This window comes from Entelurus aequoreus, linkage group LG02 (genome assembly GCF_033978785.1).
Source record: "Entelurus aequoreus isolate RoL-2023_Sb linkage group LG02, RoL_Eaeq_v1.1, whole genome shotgun sequence".
In the NCBI taxonomy this organism is placed as follows: domain Eukaryota; kingdom Metazoa; phylum Chordata; class Actinopteri; order Syngnathiformes; family Syngnathidae; genus Entelurus; species Entelurus aequoreus.
The window spans coordinates 90,165,836-90,188,939 of record NC_084732.1 but is presented as its reverse complement, the minus strand read 5'-3'; the positions used below and the strand labels follow the sequence as shown (position 1 = coordinate 90,188,939).

General features: G+C 38.0%; 1 protein-coding gene across 2 annotated transcripts in view; it reads left to right on the top strand.

Moving 5' to 3' along the window:
- LOC133640727 (long-chain fatty acid transport protein 2-like) overlaps positions 1-22,897 on the top strand; it is a 58,567-nt gene extending 35,670 nt beyond the window's left edge. The window contains exons 8-10 of one of the 2 annotated variants that reach the window (XM_062034300.1): positions 496-593; positions 10,928-11,058; positions 20,352-22,897. In XM_062034300.1, the coding sequence (XP_061890284.1) occupies positions 496-593; positions 10,928-11,058; positions 20,352-20,528 (406 nt within the window). In that variant the 3' untranslated portion in view covers positions 20,529-22,897. Of the gene's footprint in view, positions 1-495; positions 594-10,927; positions 11,060-20,351 lie in introns of those variants that run through there. The other variant, XM_062034304.1, reaches the window with a different exon arrangement.
- The last annotated feature ends 207 nt before the right edge of the window (positions 22,898-23,104 follow it).

Genomic DNA, 23,104 nt, shown 5'->3' with positions numbered 1-23,104 from the left:
TGATAATAAGATGATATTATCACTATGTAACAATGATAATAATAGTGTAGTACTAATGATAATAAGATGATATTATCACTATGTAACAATGATAATAATAGTGTAGTACTAATGATAATAAGATGATATTATCACTATGTAACAATGATAATAATAGTGTAGTACTAATGATAATAAGATGATATTATCACTATGTAACAATGATAATAATAGTGTAGTACTAATGATAATAAGATGATATTATCACTATGTAACAATGATAATAATAGTGTAGTACTAATGATAATAACATGATATTATCACTATGTAACAATGATAATAATAGTGTAGTACTAATGATAATAAGATGATATTATCACTATGTAACAATGATAATAATAGTGTAGTACTAATGATAATAACATGATATTATCACTATGTAACAATGATAATAATAGTATAGTACTAATGATAATAACAGTATGTATGTTGTTGTTGTTGATGAATATGTTTTAGGTGGAAAGGTGAAAATGTTGCAACAACAGAAGTTTCTGACATTCTGACACTTTGTGATTGTCTCAAAGAAGCAAACGTTTATGGAGTTCAAGTACCAGGTTTGTTAAAGTGTTTGTTTGTGTGTTTGTTTATATTTGTTTATGTGTTTATGTGTTTGTTTATGTGTGTGTTTATGTGTTTGTTTATGTGTTTGTTTATGTGTGTGTTTATGTGTTTGTTTATGTGTTTGTTTATGTGTTTGTTTATGTGTGTTTATGTGTTTGTTTATGTGTTTGTTTATGTGTTTGTTTATGTTTGTTTATGTGTTTGTTTATGTGTTTGTTTATGTGTTTGTTTATGTTTGTTTATGTGTTTGTTTATGTGTTAGTTTATGTGTTTGTTTATGTCTGTGTTTATGTGTGTGTTTATGTTTGTTTATGTGTTTGTTTATGTGTTTGTTTATGTTTGTTTATGTGTTTGTTTATGTGTTTGTTTATGTGTTTGTTTATGTGTTTGTTTATGTGTTTGTTTATGTTTGTTTGTGTTTGTTTATGTGTTTGTTTATGTGTTTGTTTATGTGTTTGTTTATGTTTGTTTATGTGTTTGTTTATGTGTGTGTTTATGTGTGTGTTTATGTGTTTGTTTATGTGTTTGTTTATGTGTTTGTTTATGTCTGTGTTTATGTGTGTGTTTATGTTTGTTTATGTGTTTGTTTATGTGTTTGTTTATGTGTTTGTTTATGTGTTTGTTTATGTGTTTGTTTATGTTTGTTTATGTGTTTGTTTATGTGTTTGTTTATGTTTGTTTATGTGTTTGTTTATGTGTTTGTTTATGTGTTTGTTTATGTTTGTTTATGTGTTTGTTTATGTGTTTGTTTATGTGTTTGTTTATGTGTTTGTTTATGTTTGTTTATGTGTTTGTTTATGTGTTTGTTTATGTGTTTGTTTACAGTATGTGTTTCTTTGTTTGTTTGTTTATGTGTTGGTTTGTTTGTTTTAGGCCTGGGCAATATATCGATTTTCTTCTGTACAAACCCCAACAGCAGTGAAGTTGTGTAAATGGTAAATAAAAAGAGAATACAACAAATCCTTTTCAACTTCTATTCAATGGAATAGACTGCAAAGACAAGATATTTCATGTTCACACTGAGAAACTTTGTTATTTTTTGCAAATATTAGCTCATTTGGAATTTGATGCCTGCAACATGTTTCAAAAAAGCTGGCACAAGTGGCAAAAAAGAGTGATAAAGTTGAGGAATGCTCATCAAAGACTTATTTGGAACATCCCACAGGTGAACAGGCTAATTGGGAACAGGTGGGTGCCATGATTGGGTATAAAGGCAGCTTCCATGAAATGCTCAGTCCTTCACAAACAAGGATGGGGCGAGGGTCACAGGTCAAGGGTCACAGGTCAAGGGTCACCACTTTGTCAACAAATGCCTGAGCAAATTGTTGAACAACAACATTTCTCAACAAGGAATTTAGGGATTTCAACATCTACGCTCCGTAATATCATCAAAAGGTTCAGAGAATGTGGAACAATTAGTGCACGTAAGCCATGATATTACGCACCTTGGATCCCTCACATCAGTGTGTAAAGGATATCACCACATGTGCTCAGGAACACTTCAGAAAATCACTGTCAGTAACTACAGGTCTTTTTCATGGACGCCCCTGCTTATTTCAGCTGTACAATGCCAAGCCAGGTGTTACAACAAGGTGGCTTCATAGTAAAAGAGTGTGGGTACTAGACTGGCCTGCCTGTAGTCCAGACATTGAAAATGTGTGGCAGCTAAAATATGAGAAGGGAGACTGTTGAACAACTTAAGCTGTACATCAAGCAAGAATGGGAAAGAATTCCACTTCAGTTCCCAAACCTTTACTGAGTGTTGTTCAAAGGAAAGGCCATGTAACACACTGGTAAAAAAATTTTTTTTTTGCAATGTGTTGCTGCCATTAAATTCTAAGTTCATGATTATTTACAAAAATAACAAAGTTTCTCAGTGTGAACATGAAATATCTTGTCTTTGCAGTCTATTAAGTTGTTGTTATTTACATTTACACAACTTCACTGCTTTTCTACTTTGTAGATTCAACTTTTTTGTTAACACGTTCATACATGTTAATAAGACATGTTCATACGTGACAATAACACACGTTCATACATGTTAATAGGACATGTTCATACGTGACAATAACACACGTTCATACATGTTAATAGGACATGTTCATACGTGACAATAACACACGTTCATACATGTTAATAGGACATGTTCATACGTGACAATAACACACGTTCATACATGTTAATAGGACATGTTCATACGTGACAATAACACACGTTCATACATGTTAATAGGACATGTTCATACGTGACAATAACACACGTTCATACATGTTAATAGGACATGTTCATACGTGACAATAACACACGTTCATACATGTTAATAGGACATGTTCATACGTGACAATAACACACGTTCATACATGTTAATAGGACATGTTCATACGTGACAATAACACACGTTCATACATGTTAATAGGACATGTTCATACGTGACAATAACACACGTTCATACATGTTAATAGGACATGTTCATACGTGACAATAACACACGTTCATACATGTTAATAGGACATGTTCATACGTGACAATAACACACGTTCATACATGTTAATAGGACATGTTCATACGTGACAATAACACACGTTCATACATGTTAATAGGACATGTTCATACGTGACAATAACACACGTTCATACATGTTAATAGGACATGTTCATACGTGACAATAACACACGTTCATACATGTTAATAGGACATGTTCATACGTGACAATAACACACGTCATACATGTTAATAGGACATGTTCATACGTGACAATAACACACGTTCATACATGTTAATAGGACATGTTCATACGTGACAATAACACACGTTCATACATGTTAATAGGACATGTTCATACGTGACAATAACACACGTTCATACATGTTAATAGGACATGTTCATACGTGACAATAACACACGTTCATACATGTTAATAGGACATGTTCATACGTGACAATAACACACGTTCATACATGTTAATAGGACATGTTCATACGTGACAATAACACACGTTCATACATGTTAATAGGACATGTTCATACGTGACAATAACACACGTTCATACATGTTAATAGGACATGTTCATACGTGACAATAACACACGTTCATACATGTTAATAGGACATGTTCATACGTGACAATAACACACGTTCATACATGTTAATAGGACATGTTCATACGTGACAATAACACACGTTCATACATGTTAATAGGACATGTTCATACGTGACAATAACACACGTTCATACATGTTAATAGGACATGTTCATACGTGACAATAACACACGTTCATACATGTTAATAGGACATGTTCATACGTGACAATAACACACGTTCATACATGTTAATAGGACATGTTCATACGTGACAATAACACACGTTCATACATGTTAATAGGACATGTTCATACGTGACAATAACACACGTCATACATGTTAATAGGACATGTTCATACGTGACAATAACACACGTTCATACATGTTAATAGGACATGTTCATACGTGACAATAACACACGTTCATACATGTTAATAGGACATGTTCATACGTGACAATAACACACGTTCATACATGTTAATAGGACATGTTCATACGTGACAATAACACACGTTCATACATGTTAATAGGACATGTTCATACGTGACAATAACACACGTTCATACATGTTAATAGGACATGTTCATACGTGACAATAACACACGTTCATACATGTTAATAGGACATGTTCATACGTGACAATAACACACGTTCATACATGTTAATAGGACATGTTCATACGTGACAATAACACACGTTCATACATGTTAATAGGACATGTTCATACGTGACAATAACACACGTTCATACATGTTAATAGGACATGTTCATACGTGACAATAACACACGTCATACATGTTAATAGGACATGTTCATACGTGACAATAACACACGTTCATACATGTTAATAGGACATGTTCATACGTGACAATAACACACGTTCATACATGTTAATAGGACATGTTCATACGTGACAATAACACACGTTCATACATGTTAATAAGACATGTTCATACGTGACAATAACACACATTCATACATGTTAATAGGACATGTTCATACGTGACAATAACACACATTCATACATGTTAATAAGACATGTTCATACGTGACAATAACACACGTTCATACATGTTAATAGGACATGTTCATACGTGACAATAACACACGTTCATACATGTTAATAGGACATGTTCATACGTGACAATAACACACGTTCATACATGTTAATAGGACATGTTCATACGTGACAATAACACACGTTCATACATGTTAATAGGACATGTTCATACGTGACAATAACACACGTTCATACATGTTAATAGGACATGTTCATACGTGACAATAACACACGTTCATACATGTTAATAGGACATGTTCATACGTGACAATAACACACGTTCATACATGTTAATAGGACATGTTCATACGTGACAATAACACACGTTCATACATGTTAATAGGACATGTTCATACGTGACAATAACACACGTTCATACATGTTAATAGGACATGTTCATACGTGACAATAACACACGTTCATACATGTTAATAGGACATGTTCATACGTGACAATAACACACGTTCATACATGTTAATAGGACATGTTCATACGTAACAATAACACGCATATATGTTGTTGTTTAGGACATGTTCATACGTGACAATAACAGACATATATGTTGTTGTTTAGGATATGTTCATACGTGACAATAAGGACATGTTCATACGTGACAATAACAGACATATATGTTGTTGTTTAGGACATGTTCATACGTGACAATAACACACGTTCATACATGTTAATAGGACATGTTCATACGTGACAATAACACACGTTCATACATGTTAATAGGACATGTTCATACGTAACAATAACAGACATATATGTTGTTGTTTAGGACATGTTCATACGTGACAATAACAGACATATATGTTGTTGTTTAGGATATGTTCATACGTGACAATAAGGACATGTTCATACGTGACAATAACAGACATATATGTTGTTGTTTAGGACATGTTCATACGTGACAATAACACACGTTCATACATGTTAATAGGACATGTTCATACGTGACAATAAGGACATGTTCATACGTGACAATAACAGACATATATGTTGTTGTTTAGGATATGTTCATACGTGACAATAAGGACATGTTCATACGTGACAATAACAGACATATATGTTGTTGTTTAGGACATGTTCATACGTGACAATAAGGACATGTTCATACGTGACAATAACAGACATCTATGTTGTTGTTTAGGACATGTTCATACGTGACAATAAGGACATGTTCATACGTGACAATAAGGACATGTTCATACGTGACAATAACAGACATCTATGTTGTTGTTTAGGACATGTTCATACGTGACAATAAGGACATGTTCATACGTGACAATAAGGACATGTTCATACGTGACAATAAGGACATGTTCATACGTGACAATAAGGACATGTTCATACGTGACAATAACAGACATCTATGTTGTTGTTTAGGACATGTTCATACGTGACAATAAGGACATGTTCATACGTGACAATAAGGACATGTTCATACGTGACAATAAGGACATGTTCATACGTGACAATAAGGACATGTTCATACGTGACAATAAGGACATGTTCATACGTGACAATAACACACATCTATGTTGTTGTTTAGGACATGTTCATACGTGACAATAAGGACATGTTCATACGTGACAATAAGGACATGTTCATACGTGACAATAACAGACATCTATGTTGTTGTTTAGGACATGTTCATACGTGACAATAAGGACATGTTCATACGTGACAATAAGGACATGTTCATACGTGACAATAAGGACATGTTCATACGTGACAATAAGGACATGTTCATACGTGACAATAACAGACATCTATGTTGTTGTTTAGGACATGTTCATACGTGACAATAAGGACATGTTCATACGTGACAATAAGGACATGTTCATACGTGACAATAAGGACATGTTCATACGTGACAATAACAGACATGTTCATACGTGACAATAACACACATCTATGTTGTTGTTTAGGACATGTTCATACGTGACAATAACACACGTTCATACATGTTAATAGGACATGTTCATACGTGACAATAACACACGTTCATACATGTTAATAGGACATGTTCATACGTAACAATAACAGACATATATGTTGTTGTTTAGGACATGTTCATACGTGACAATAACAGACATATATGTTGTTGTTTAGGATATGTTCATACGTGACAATAAGGACATGTTCATACGTGACAATAACAGACATATATGTTGTTGTTTAGGACATGTTCATACGTGACAATAACACACGTTCATACATGTTAATAGGACATGTTCATACGTGACAATAAGGACATGTTCATACGTGACAATAACAGACATATATGTTGTTGTTTAGGATATGTTCATACGTGACAATAAGGACATGTTCATACGTGACAATAACAGACATATATGTTGTTGTTTAGGACATGTTCATACGTGACAATAAGGACATGTTCATACGTGACAATAACAGACATCTATGTTGTTGTTTAGGACATGTTCATACGTGACAATAAGGACATGTTCATACGTGACAATAAGGACATGTTCATACGTGACAATAACAGACATCTATGTTGTTGTTTAGGACATGTTCATACGTGACAATAAGGACATGTTCATACGTGACAATAAGGACATGTTCATACGTGACAATAAGGACATGTTCATACGTGACAATAACAGACATCTATGTTGTTGTTTAGGACATGTTCATACGTGACAATAAGGACATGTTCATACGTGACAATAAGGACATGTTCATACGTGACAATAAGGACATGTTCATACGTGACAATAAGGACATGTTCATACGTGACAATAAGGACATGTTCATACGTGACAATAACACACATCTATGTTGTTGTTTAGGACATGTTCATACGTGACAATAAGGACATGTTCATACGTGACAATAAGGACATGTTCATACGTGACAATAACAGACATCTATGTTGTTGTTTAGGACATGTTCATACGTGACAATAAGGACATGTTCATACGTGACAATAAGGACATGTTCATACGTGACAATAAGGACATGTTCATACGTGACAATAAGGACATGTTCATACGTGACAATAACAGACATCTATGTTGTTGTTTAGGACATGTTCATACGTGACAATAAGGACATGTTCATACGTGACAATAAGGACATGTTCATACGTGACAATAAGGACATGTTCATACGTGACAATAACAGACATGTTCATACGTGACAATAACACACATCTATGTTGTTGTTTAGGACATGTTCATACGTGACAATAACACACGTTCATACATGTTAATAGGACATGTTCATACGTGACAATAACACACGTTCATACATGTTAATAGGACATGTTCATACGTAACAATAACAGACATATATGTTGTTGTTTAGGACATGTTCATACGTGACAATAACAGACATATATGTTGTTGTTTAGGATATGTTCATACGTGACAATAAGGACATGTTCATACGTGACAATAACAGACATATATGTTGTTGTTTAGGACATGTTCATACGTGACAATAACACACGTTCATACATGTTAATAGGACATGTTCATACGTGACAATAAGGACATGTTCATACGTGACAATAACAGACATATATGTTGTTGTTTAGGATATGTTCATACGTGACAATAAGGACATGTTCATACGTGACAATAACAGACATATATGTTGTTGTTTAGGACATGTTCATACGTGACAATAAGGACATGTTCATACGTGACAATAACAGACATCTATGTTGTTGTTTAGGACATGTTCATACGTGACAATAAGGACATGTTCATACGTGACAATAAGGACATGTTCATACGTGACAATAACAGACATCTATGTTGTTGTTTAGGACATGTTCATACGTGACAATAAGGACATGTTCATACGTGACAATAAGGACATGTTCATACGTGACAATAAGGACATGTTCATACGTGACAATAAGGACATGTTCATACGTGACAATAACAGACATCTATGTTGTTGTTTAGGACATGTTCATACGTGACAATAAGGACATGTTCATACGTGACAATAAGGACATGTTCATACGTGACAATAAGGACATGTTCATACGTGACAATAAGGACATGTTCATACGTGACAATAAGGACATGTTCATACGTGACAATAAGGACATGTTCATACGTGACAATAAGGACATGTTCATACGTGACAATAAGGACATGTTCATACGTGACAATAACAGACATCTATGTTGTTGTTTAGGACATGTTCATACGTGACAATAAGGACATGTTCATACGTGACAATAAGGACATGTTCATACGTGACAATAACAGACATCTATGTTGTTGTTTAGGACATGTTCATACGTGACAATAAGGACATGTTCATACGTGACAATAAGGACATGTTCATACGTGACAATAAGGACATGTTCATACGTGACAATAAGGACATGTTCATACGTGACAATAACAGACATCTATGTTGTTGTTTAGGACATGTTCATACGTGACAATAAGGACATGTTCATACGTGACAATAAGGACATGTTCATACGTGACAATAAGGACATGTTCATACGTGACAATAAGGACATGTTCATACGTGACAATAACAGACATGTTCATACGTGACAATAACAGACATCTATGTTGTTGTTTAGGACATGTTCATACGTGACAATAAGGACATGTTCATACGTGACAATAAGGACATGTTCATACGTGACAATAAGGACATGTTCATACGTGACAATAAGGACATGTTCATACGTGACAATAAGGACATGTTCATACGTGACAATAACACACATCTATGTTGTTGTTTAGGACATGTTCATACGTGACAATAACACACGTTCATACATGTTAATAGGACATGTTCATACGTGACAATAACACACGTTCATACATGTTAATAGGACATGTTCATACGTAACAATAACAGACATATATGTTGTTGTTTAGGACATGTTCATACGTGACAATAACAGACATATATGTTGTTGTTTAGGATATGTTCATACGTGACAATAAGGACATGTTCATACGTGACAATAACAGACATATATGTTGTTGTTTAGGACATGTTCATACGTGACAATAACACACGTTCATACATGTTAATAGGACATGTTCATACGTGACAATAAGGACATGTTCATACGTGACAATAACAGACATATATGTTGTTGTTTAGGATATGTTCATACGTGACAATAAGGACATGTTCATACGTGACAATAACAGACATATATGTTGTTGTTTAGGACATGTTCATACGTGACAATAAGGACATGTTCATACGTGACAATAACAGACATCTATGTTGTTGTTTAGGACATGTTCATACGTGACAATAAGGACATGTTCATACGTGACAATAAGGACATGTTCATACGTGACAATAACAGACATCTATGTTGTTGTTTAGGACATGTTCATACGTGACAATAAGGACATGTTCATACGTGACAATAAGGACATGTTCATACGTGACAATAAGGACATGTTCATACGTGACAATAAGGACATGTTCATACGTGACAATAACAGACATCTATGTTGTTGTTTAGGACATGTTCATACGTGACAATAAGGACATGTTCATACGTGACAATAAGGACATGTTCATACGTGACAATAAGGACATGTTCATACGTGACAATAAGGACATGTTCATACGTGACAATAAGGACATGTTCATACGTGACAATAACAGACATCTATGTTGTTGTTTAGGACATGTTCATACGTGACAATAAGGACATGTTCATACGTGACAATAAGGACATGTTCATACGTGACAATAACAGACATCTATGTTGTTGTTTAGGACATGTTCATACGTGACAATAAGGACATGTTCATACGTGACAATAAGGACATGTTCATACGTGACAATAAGGACATGTTCATACGTGACAATAAGGACATGTTCATACGTGACAATAACAGACATCTATGTTGTTGTTTAGGACATGTTCATACGTGACAATAAGGACATGTTCATACGTGACAATAAGGACATGTTCATACGTGACAATAAGGACATGTTCATACGTGACAATAAGGACATGTTCATACGTGACAATAACAGACATCTATGTTGTTGTTTAGGACATGTTCATACGTGACAATAAGGACATGTTCATACGTGACAATAAGGACATGTTCATACGTGACAATAAGGACATGTTCATACGTGACAATAACAGACATGTTCATACGTGACAATAACACACATCTATGTTGTTGTTTAGGACATGAAGGGCGTATAGGAATGGTTTGTGTCACGGTGAAGAAAGATAGACAATTTGATGGAAGTGACATTTATAACCATGTGGTGAATTACCTACCAGCCTACGCTCGACCACGCTTTTTGAGAATTAAGGTAAGATTCTTTTTCCAAAATATTACATGTATTATTTTCATGTTTTTTATTTTTATTTATATTTATTAATTATTTTTTCATTTATATTGAACATGTATTGTTTTTATTTTTTCATTTTGTTGTATTATTTTTGTTTTTATTTTGTACATGTATTATTTTGATGTTTTTATTTTGTCAAGTAATGCAAAGCAGCACTGATCTACGGTATAACAGCACTGATCTACTGTATAGCAGCACTGATCTACTGTATAGCAGCACTGATGTACTGTATAGCAGCACTGATGTACTGTATAGCAGCACTGATCTACTGTATAGCAGCACTGATGTACTGTATAGCAGCACTGATCTACTGTATAGCAGCACTGATGTACTGTATAGCAGCACTGATGTACTGTATAGCAGCACTGATGTACTGTATAGCAGCACTGATCTACGGTATAGCAGCACTGATCTACGGTATAGCAGCACTGATCTACTGTATAGCAGCACTGATGTACGGTATAGCAGCACTGATCTACGGTATAGCAGCACTGATGTACTGTATAGCAGCACTGATGTACTGTATAGCAGCACTGATGTACTGTATAGCAGCACTGATCTACTGTATAGCAGCACTGATCTACTGTATAGCAGCACTGATGTACTGTATAGCAGCACTGATGTACTGTACTGCACAGCACTGTACAAAGTATACAATGGTGCCTAGTATTAGTGTGTATCAAATACTGTGTGCTATGAACATGTTCATGTGTGCTATTAGTCTGTACAAAGTATTAGTGTGTGAAATAAGATGAAATATGATTGATGTTATGAATATTTATGAGTCACACGACAGAGAAGAATGTGATCCAGGGTGCAGAAGCTAGCAGGAGACTGCAAGCTTTTTTACTACAAAGACAAAAAACCACCAAGGCAGCGTGATATGTGCCAAACTAACACTATGTGCCAAACTAACACTATGTGCCAAACTAACACTATGTGATATGTGCCAAACTAACACTATGTGATATGTGCCAAACTAACACTATGTGCCAAACTAACACTATGTGATATGTGCCAAACTAACACTATGTGATATGTGCCAAACTAACACTATGTGATATGTGCCAAACTAACACTATGTGATATGTGCCAAACTAACACTATGCGATACATGCCAAACTAACACTATGTGATATGTGCCAAACTAACACTATGTGATATGTGCCAAACTAACACTATGTGATACATGCCAAACTAACACTATGTGATACATGCCAAACTAACACTATGTGATACATGCCAAACTAACACTATGTGATACATGCCAAACTAACACTATGTGATACATGCCAAACTAACACTATGTGATACATGCCAAACTAACACTATGTGATACATGCCAAACTAACACTATGTGATACATGCCAAACTAACACTATGTGCCAAACTAACACTATGTGATATGTGCCAAACTAACACTATGTGATACATGCCAAACTAACACTATGTGCCAAACTAACACTATGTGATATGTGCCAAACTAACACTATGTGCCAAACTAACTATGTGCCAAACTAACACTATGTGATATGTGCCAAACTAACACTATGTGATATGTGCCAAACTAACACTATGTGCCAAACTAACACTATGTGATATGTGCCAAACTAACATTATGTGATATGTGCCAAACTAACACTATGTGCCAAACTAACACTATGTGATATGTGCCAAACTAACACTATGTGATATGTGCCAAACTAACACTATGTGATATGTGCCAAACTAACACTATGTGATATGTGCCAAACTAACACTATGTGATATGTGCCAAACTAACACTATGTGATATGTGCCAAACTAACACTATGTGATATGTGCCAAACTAACACTATGTGATATGTGCCAAACTAACACTATGTGATATGTGCCAAACTAACACTATGTGATATGTGCCAAACTAACACTATGTGATATGTGCCAAACTAACACTATGTGCCAAACTAACACTATGTGATATGTGCCAAACTAACACTATGTGATATGTGCCAAACTAACACTATGTGCCAAACTAACACTATGTGATATGTGCCAAACTAACACTATGTGATATGTGCCAAACTAACACTATGTGATATGTGCCAAACTAACACTATGTGATATGTGCCAAACTAACACTATGTGATACATGCCAAACTAACACTATGTGATATGTGCCAAACTAACACTATGTGATATGTGCCAAACTAACACTATGTGATATGTGCCAAACTAACACTATGTGCCAAACTAACACTATGTGATATGTGCCAAACTAACACTATGTGATATGTGCCAAACTAACACTATGTGATACATGCCAAACTAACACTATGTGATACATGCCAAACAAACACTAACACATTTGGGAATGCGCAAAAAACTTGGACTATGTGGGAACAAACTTAGTTGGAAGCCTGGAACAGAGAACAGCAAACATACGTACAACTATCTCCCGACCACCATACGTACAACTATCTCCCGACCACCATACGTACAACTATCTCCCGACCACCATACGTACAACTATCTCCCGACCACCATACGTACAACTATCTCCCGACCACCATACGTACAACTATCTCCCGACCACCATACGTACAACTATCTCATGACCACCATACGTACAACTATCTCCCGACCACCATACGTACAACTATCTCCCGACCACCATACGTACAACTATCTCACGACCACCATACGTACAACTATCTCCCGACCACCATACGTACAACTATCTCCCGACCACCATACGTACAACTATCTCCCGACCACCATACGTACAACTATCTCCCGACCACCATACGTACAACTATCTCCCGACCACCATACGTACAACTATCTCCCGACCACCATACGTACAACTATCTCCCGACCACCATACGTACAACTATCTCCCGACCACCATACGTACAACTATCTCCCGACCACCATACGTACAACTATCTCCCGACCACCATACGTACAACTATCTCCCGACCACCATACGTACAACTATCTCCCGACCACCATACGTACAACTATCTCCCGACCACCATACGTACAACTATCTCCCGACCACCATACGTACAACTATCTCCCGACCACCATACGTACAACTATCTCCCGACCACCATACGTACAACTATCTCATGACCACCATACGTACAACTATCTCCCGACCACCATACGTACAACTATCTCCCGACCACCATACGTACAACTATCTCACGACCACCATACGTACAACTATCTCCCGACCACCATACGTACAACTATCTCCCGACCACCATACGTACAACTATCTCCCGACCACCATACGTACAACTATCTCCCGACCACCATACGTACAACTATCTCCCGACCACCATACGTACAACTATCTCCCGACCACCATACGTACAACTATCTCCCGACCACCATACGTACAACTATCTCCCGACCACCATACGTACAACTATCTCCCGACCACCATACGTACAACTATCTCATGACCACCATACGTACAACTATCTCCCGACCACCATACGTACAACTATCTCCCGACCACCATACGTACAACTATCTCATGACCACCATACGTACAACTATCTCCCGACCACCATACGTACAACTATCTCCCGACCACCATACGTACAACTATCTCCCGACCACCATACGTACAACTATCTCCCGACCACCATACGTACAACTATCTCCCGACCACCATACGTACAACTATCTCCCGACCACCATACGTACAACTATCTCCCGACCACCATACGTACAACTATCTCCCGACCACCCTACGTACAACTATCTCCCGACCACCATACGTACAACTATCTCCCGACCACCATACGTACAACTATCTCCCGACCACCATACGTACAACTATCTCCCGACCACCATACGTACAACTATCTCCCGACCACCATACGTACAACTATCTCCCGACCACCATACGTACAACTATCTCCCGACCACCATACGTACAACTATCTCCCGACCACCATACGTACAACTATCTCATGACCACCATACGTACAACTATCTCACGACCACCATACGTACAACTATCTCACGACCACCATACGTACAACTATCTCCCGACCACCATACGTACAACTATCTCCCGACCACCATACGTACAACTATCTCCCGACCACCATACGTACAACTATCTCCCGACCACCATACGTACAACTATCTCCCGACCACCATACGTACAACTATCTCCCGACCACCATACGTACAACTATCTCCCGACCACCATACGTACAACTATCTCCCGACCACCATACGTACAACTATCTCCCGACCACCATACGTACAACTATCTCCCGACCACCATACGTACAACTATCTCCCGACCACCATACGTACAACTATCTCCCGACCACCATACGTACAACTATCTCATGACCACCATACGTACAACTATCTCCCGACCACCATACGTACAACTATCTCCCGACCACCATACGTACAACTATCTCACGACCACCATACGTACAACTATCTCCCGACCACCATACGTACAACTATCTCCCGACCACCATACGTACAACTATCTCCCGACCACCATACGTACAACTATCTCCCGACCACCATACGTACAACTATCTCCCGACCACCATACGTACAACTATCTCCCGACCACCATACGTACAACTATCTCCCGACCACCATACGTACAACTATCTCCCGACCACCATACGTACAACTATCTCCCGACCACCATACGTACAACTATCTCATGACCACCATACGTACAACTATCTCCCGACCACCATACGTACAACTATCTCCCGACCACCATACGTACAACTATCTCATGACCACCATACGTACAACTATCTCCCGACCACCATACGTACAACTATCTCCCGACCACCATACGTACAACTATCTCCCGACCACCATACGTACAACTATCTCCCGACCACCATACGTACAACTATCTCCCGACCACCATACGTACAACTATCTCCCGACCACCATACGTACAACTATCTCCCGACCACCATACGTACAACTATCTCCCGACCACCCTACGTACAACTATCTCCCGACCACCCTACGTACAACTATCTCCCGACCACCATACGTACAACTATCTCCCGACCACCATACGTACAACTATCTCCCGACCACCATACGTACAACTATCTCCCGACCACCATACGTACAACTATCTCCCGACCACCATACGTACAACTATCTCCCGACCACCATACGTACAACTATCTCCCGACCACCATACGTACAACTATCTCATGACCACCATACGTACAACTATCTCACGACCACCATACGTACAACTATCTCACGACCACCATACATACAACTATCTCCCGACCACCATACGTACAACTATCTCCCGACCACCATACGTACAACTATCTCCCGACCACCATACGTACAACTATCTCCCGACCACCATACGTACAACTATCTCCCGACCACCATACGTACAACTATCTCCCGACCACCATACGTACAACTATCTCCCGACCACCATACGTACAACTATCTCCCGACCACCATACGTACAACTATCTCCCGACCACCATGGCTTTAAATAGCGAAGACTCAACTCAAAACAGGTGTGCTGGCAGACAAAATAAAGCTGCTGCAGGACATTCAAACAGGAAGTGGAACTACAAAATAATGAACTCAACATTTAACATGGAAAAAGTCCAAATAAGGCACAGCCTGGTGTAACAAGCCGTGACAGAATGCCCTGCTAAAAATAGGGATTCCAAAGGTTGTAGGGAAAACAGGACAAGTCAAGGGAAAGAGGAGGGAGGACAAGGCGGTGGGTCGCCTGGCCATGTGTCTTTGCAGCCAGCGGGGAGGAGTACGATGGCGGCGGCAAGTAGACTGCAGCTGGCTAGACGGTTGTCTACAGAACGGGCACATGAGTGGCTGACGAGCAGGCAGACGTGAGCAGTAGCAGCACACCAGCAGCCACTATGGGCGGGTCCTGGGCATTGTTGCTGATGGCGTGGAGAGCATCCATGGAATGGCCATGTTCTTAGCCAACTAGGAGGCTGCGTGCGGGCGCCAGACGAGCGTCTCCACAGCAAGCGAAGAGGCTGAGCTTCAGCAGGCTGCTGGGTGGGAGGTCAAGCTTTAATGGCTGCTGGGCTGGTCACGTCGTCGGAAGACTTACTGGAGGCGGGGCAGAAAGCAGCGTCTAGCTAGTGGCGTATGCAGATCCACTGGAGTTGCTGGTGGTGTCTGCAGAGCTGGAGCAGCAGGCGGCTGGGCTGCAGGTTGAGCAAGAGCAAGCGGCTGGGCTGGATGTAGGACAGGCGGTGGTGGCCGTGCAGGAGGTGGCAGCCTGGCTGGACATAGGACTGGGGGCGGTGGCCATACGGGAGATGGCAGCCTGGCTGGATGTAGGACTGGGGGCGGTGGCCATGCGGGAGGTGGCAGCCTGGCTGGATGTAGGACTGGGGGCGGTGGCCATGCGGGAGGTGGCAGCCTGGCTGGATGTAGGACAGGCGGTGGTGGCCGTGCAGGAGGTGGCAGCCTGGCTGGACGTAGGACTGGGGGCGGTGGCCATGCGGGAGGTGGCAGCCTGGCTGGGCGTAGGACTGGGGGCGGTGGCCATGCGGGAGGTAACGCCCCCTCAGGAAGTGGATTCATGATGCTCTCACCCACCGCTGGAGCAAGAGTCACAGGAGGGAGGAGGGATGTCTGGAGGGGGGTTTTTACTGTTATAGGCGGGAAAACAGGAACAGGAGGTTGAAGAGGAGGAATAGAGGACGTGCAGGGTCTTAGTGAGCTGGAACTCAAAGAGGGCGGGGCTTCAGCTTTGGGAAGCTGGAAAGTCACTGTGTGAGCTGCTTGAACCTTGGACAACTGGGCTTGATGAACTGTTTTGAAAAATGTCCCTGCATGTCGCCTCCACCAGTGGGTCTGCAGGAGCCTGATAGAGAACTTCTTGCATCACCCGGTGGTCGCTCACGCTTCCTTGCACGCGCTTTGAACGCTAGCAGCATGACGTCATCCGCCTCTTCAGCGCTAGTAGTCCAGGTCCTGGATGGAGAGGGCAAGTAGTCAACCCTCCTTGGAGAGGAAGATGCGGCACTGGAGGCCCCTGCTGGAGGGCCTTGTGACAAAGCTGCAAACAGGAAGTGGAACTACAAAATAAGTGTGCAAGACAGGAAGTCAACATTAAACATGGAAAAACACCAAGAAACTTCTAGATACTTCTAGACCTCCACCCCAGATCCCATCTCACTCCTACCCACTTCTCTAAAGTGGGCTGGCTCAAGGTGGAGGACAGAGTTAAACAACTTGCACTGAGCCTAGTCTATAAAATCCACTACACCTCCCTGATACCCAAGTACATGTCAAACTACTTCCTTAACGTAAATGACCGCCATAACCACAACACCAGGGGGAGCTCCACTAACCACGTTAAACCCAGATTCCCAACTAACAACACCAGGGGGAGCTCCACTAACCACGTTAAACACACATTCCCAACTAACAACACCAGGGGGTGCTCCACTAACCACGTTAAACACACATTCCCAACTAACAACACCAGGGGGTGCTCCACTAACCACGTTAAACACACATTCCCAACTAACAACACCAGGGGGTGCTCCACTAACCACGTTAAACACACATTCCCAACTAACAACACCAGGGGGTGCTCCACTAACCACGTTAAACCCAGATTCCCAACTAACAACACCAGGGGGTGCTCCACTAACCACGTTAAACACACATTCCCAACTAACAACACCAGGGGGTGCTCCACTAACCACGTTAAACACACATTCCCAACTAACAACACCAGGGGGTGCTCCACTAACCACGTTAAACACACATTCCCAACTAACAACACCAGGGGGTGCTCCACTAACCACGTTAAACACACATTCCCAACTAACAACACCAGGGGGTGCTCCACTAACCACGTTAAACACACATTCCCAACTAACAACACCAGGGGGTGCTCCACTAACCACGTTAAACCCAGATTCCCAACTAACAACACCAGGGGGTGCTCCACTAACCACGTTAAACACACATTCCCAACTAACAACACCAGGGGGTGCTCCACTAACCACGTTAAACCCACATTCCCAACTAACAAAGGTCTTAACTCATTCTCTTTCTATGCCACATCAATGTGGCATAGAATGTTTCAATGTCCATTTCTCTGATGATACAATTGTTGATGACTGAAGTGCTGATATCAACCAAACTCTCCTCATCCAACCCCCGGATTGTAAATAATGTCAATAATTCAATGTATACTCTGATGATGAACTTGTGTGATGACTGTATTATGATGATAGTATATATGATAGTATATATTTGTATTATGATGATAGTATATCTGATAGTATATATTTGTATTATGATGATAGTATATCTGATAGTATATATTTGTATTATGATGATAGTATATATGATAGTATATATTTGTATTATGATGATAGTATATCTGATAGTATATATTTGTATTATGATGATAGTATATCTGATAGTATATATTTGTATTATGATGATAGTATATATGATAGTATATATTTGTATTATGATGATAGTATATCTGATAGTATATATTTGTATTATGATGATAGTATATATGATAGTATATATTTGTATTATGATGATAGTATATCTGATAGTATATATTTGTATTATGATGATAGTATATATGATAGTATATATTTGTATTATGATGATAGTATATCTGATAGTATATATTTGTATTATGATGATAGTATATATGATAGTATATATTTGTATTATGATGATAGTATATCTGATAGTATATATTTGTATTATGATGATAGTATATATGATAGTATATATTTGTATTATGATGATAGTATATCTGATAGTATATATTTGTATTATGATGATAGTATATATGATAGTATATATTTGTACCATCAATTGATTAACGTGGACCCCGACTTAAAGAAGTGGAAACACTTATTGGGGTGTTACCATTTAGTGCTCAATTGTAGGGAATATGTACTGTACTGTGCAATCTACTAATAAATATGTACTGTACTGTGTAATCTACTAATAAATATGTACTGTACTGTGCAATCTACTAATAAATATGTACTGTACTGAGCAATCTACTAATAAATATGTACTGTACTGTGCAATCTACTAATAAATATGTACTGTACTGTGTAATCTACTAATAAATATGTACTGTACTGAGCAATCTACTAATAAAAGTTTCAATCGATCAAAACTCAAAATAAGGCCTGGTGGAGTGGATGATGAAATATGATGATATGATTATGAATGTGATATTTCAGGAGGAGGTGGAGGTGACGGGGACCTTCAAGCAGGTGAAGGTGCAGCTGGTGGAGCAGAATTATGATCCAAGTCGTGTTTCTGATCCATTGTTCATCCTGGATGATAAGCACAAGAGTTTTGTTCCTCTCACTCATCACGTCTACACCGCCATCATATCAGGACTTATCAAACTATAAACAATAACAAACATGTCAACAATATCAAACTATAAACAATAACAAACATGTCAACAATATCAAACTATAAACAATAACAAACATGTCAACAATATCAAACTATAAACAATAACAAACATGTCAACAATATCAACTATAAACAATAACAAACATGTCAACAATATCAAACTATAAACAATAACAAACATGTCAACAATATCAACTATAAACAATAACAAACATGTCAACAATATCAAACTATAAACAATAAACATGTCAACAATATGAAACTATAAACAATAAACATGTCAACAATATGAAACTATAAACAATAACAAACATGTCAACAATATGAAACTATAAACAATAACAAACATGTCAACAATATGAAACTATAAACAATAAACATGTCAACAATATGAAACTATAAACAATAACAAACATGTAGAAAATAGCAAGCAGCAAATGGAAATAAGCAATTATTTGCAGAATGGTCGTGCATGTAAGTTATTGTTTATTAATTATTGTCTACTTAATTGTCTTATTAATCGTCTTAATTGTCTCATTAATTGTCTCGTTAAATAAGTAGGTAGTGGGTAGAGCGTCCGTGCCATAAAGCTGAGGGTTGCAGGTTCGCTCCCCGCCTCTTACCATCCAAAGAATGTCTGCCGTTGTGTCCTTGAGCAGGACACTTCACCCTCACCCGGTGCCGCTCACACTGGTGAATGAATGATGAATGAATGAGTTGTAAAAATGAATGATGGCTTCTCACTTCTCTGTGAAGCACTTTGAGTGTCTAGGAAAGTGCTATATAAATAGAATCTATTATTATTATTAATTGTCTAGTTAATTATCTTATTGTCTCATTAATTGTCTCATTAATTGTCTGAATAATAATAACCCGCTCAGTGGTCTAGTGGTTGGAGTGTCCGCCCTGAGATGGGTAGGTTGTGAGTTGAAACCCCGGCCGAGTCATACCAAAGACTATAAAAAGGTGAGCCATGACCTCCCTGCTTGGCACTCAGCATCACGGCTTGGAATTGGGGCTTACGTCACCAAAATGATTCCCGGGCGCAGCCACCACTGCTGCTCACTGCTCTCCTCACCTCCCAGGGGGTGAACAAGGGTGATGGGTCAAATGCAGAGGACACATTCCACCACACCTTGTGTGTGTGTGTGTGTGTGTGTGTGTGTGTGTGTGTGTGTGTGTGTGTGTGTGTGTGTGTGTGTGTGTGTGTGTGTGTGTGTGACAATCATTGCTACTTTAACTTTATTGTTTACTTCAACAATGAAGAGTTTGTGTGATGTTGTTGTAATGACATGTGACATATAATATATCACATGATATATAATACCTTTGTATAGGACGTATAATATATGACATATGATATATGACATGATATATAATATGACATATGATATATGACATATGATATATGACATGATATATGATATATGACATGATATATAATATGACATGATATATGACATATGATATATAATATATGACATGATATATAATATAAGACATGCTATATAATATGACATGTGATGTATGACATATGATATATGATGACAACACAATATGGACAACATATGTTTGGAAAACTTGCATGTACTTCTTAAAACAATGTAGTGTATATATTTACTATATGTGTATAAATATATTCCATCATACAATGTAGTGTATATATTTACTATATGTGTATAAATATATTCCATCATACTATATATTTACTATATGTGTATAAATATATTCCATCCTATATTTCTGAATGTTTATTGTTATGAAGGCATGTACATAAATACATCAATCAATAACTGGCATGTGATTTTTTGGACGTGGAATTAAATGACGTCATTTTCAAGTTGATTTGAATGAGAACAAATGTAATTAGGAAAATGTCCACAAGGTGACGACAAGGACAAATCATCATCTTAGTTCATGTTTTCACCTTTTTTGTTACAAATGATTAACAAGTATTGAACTTTTCCTCCAAGATAGATATATATTTATTTCAGACCTAATATGTACATTAATCCTGAGTTATACTTCATAATATACATTTATGTACATTAATCCTGAGTTATACTTCATAATATACATTTATGTACATTAATCCTGAGTTATACTTCATAGTATACATTTATGTACATTAATCCTGAGTTATACTTCATAATATACATGTATGTACATTAATCCCGAGTTATACTTCATAATATACATTTATGTACATTAATCCCGAGTTATACTTCATAATATACATGTATGTACATTAATCCCGAGTTATACTTCATAATATACATTTATGTACATTAATCCCGAGTTATACTTCATAATATACATGTATGTACATTAATCCCGAGTTATACTTCATAATATACATTTATGTACATTAATCCCGAGTTATACTTCATAATATACATGTATGTACATTAATCCTGAGTTATACTTCATAATATACATTTATGTACATTAATCCCGAGTTATACTTCATAATATACATTTATGTACATTAATCCCGAGTTATACTTCATAATATACATGTATGTACATTAATCCCGAGTTATACTTCATAATATACATTTATGTACAT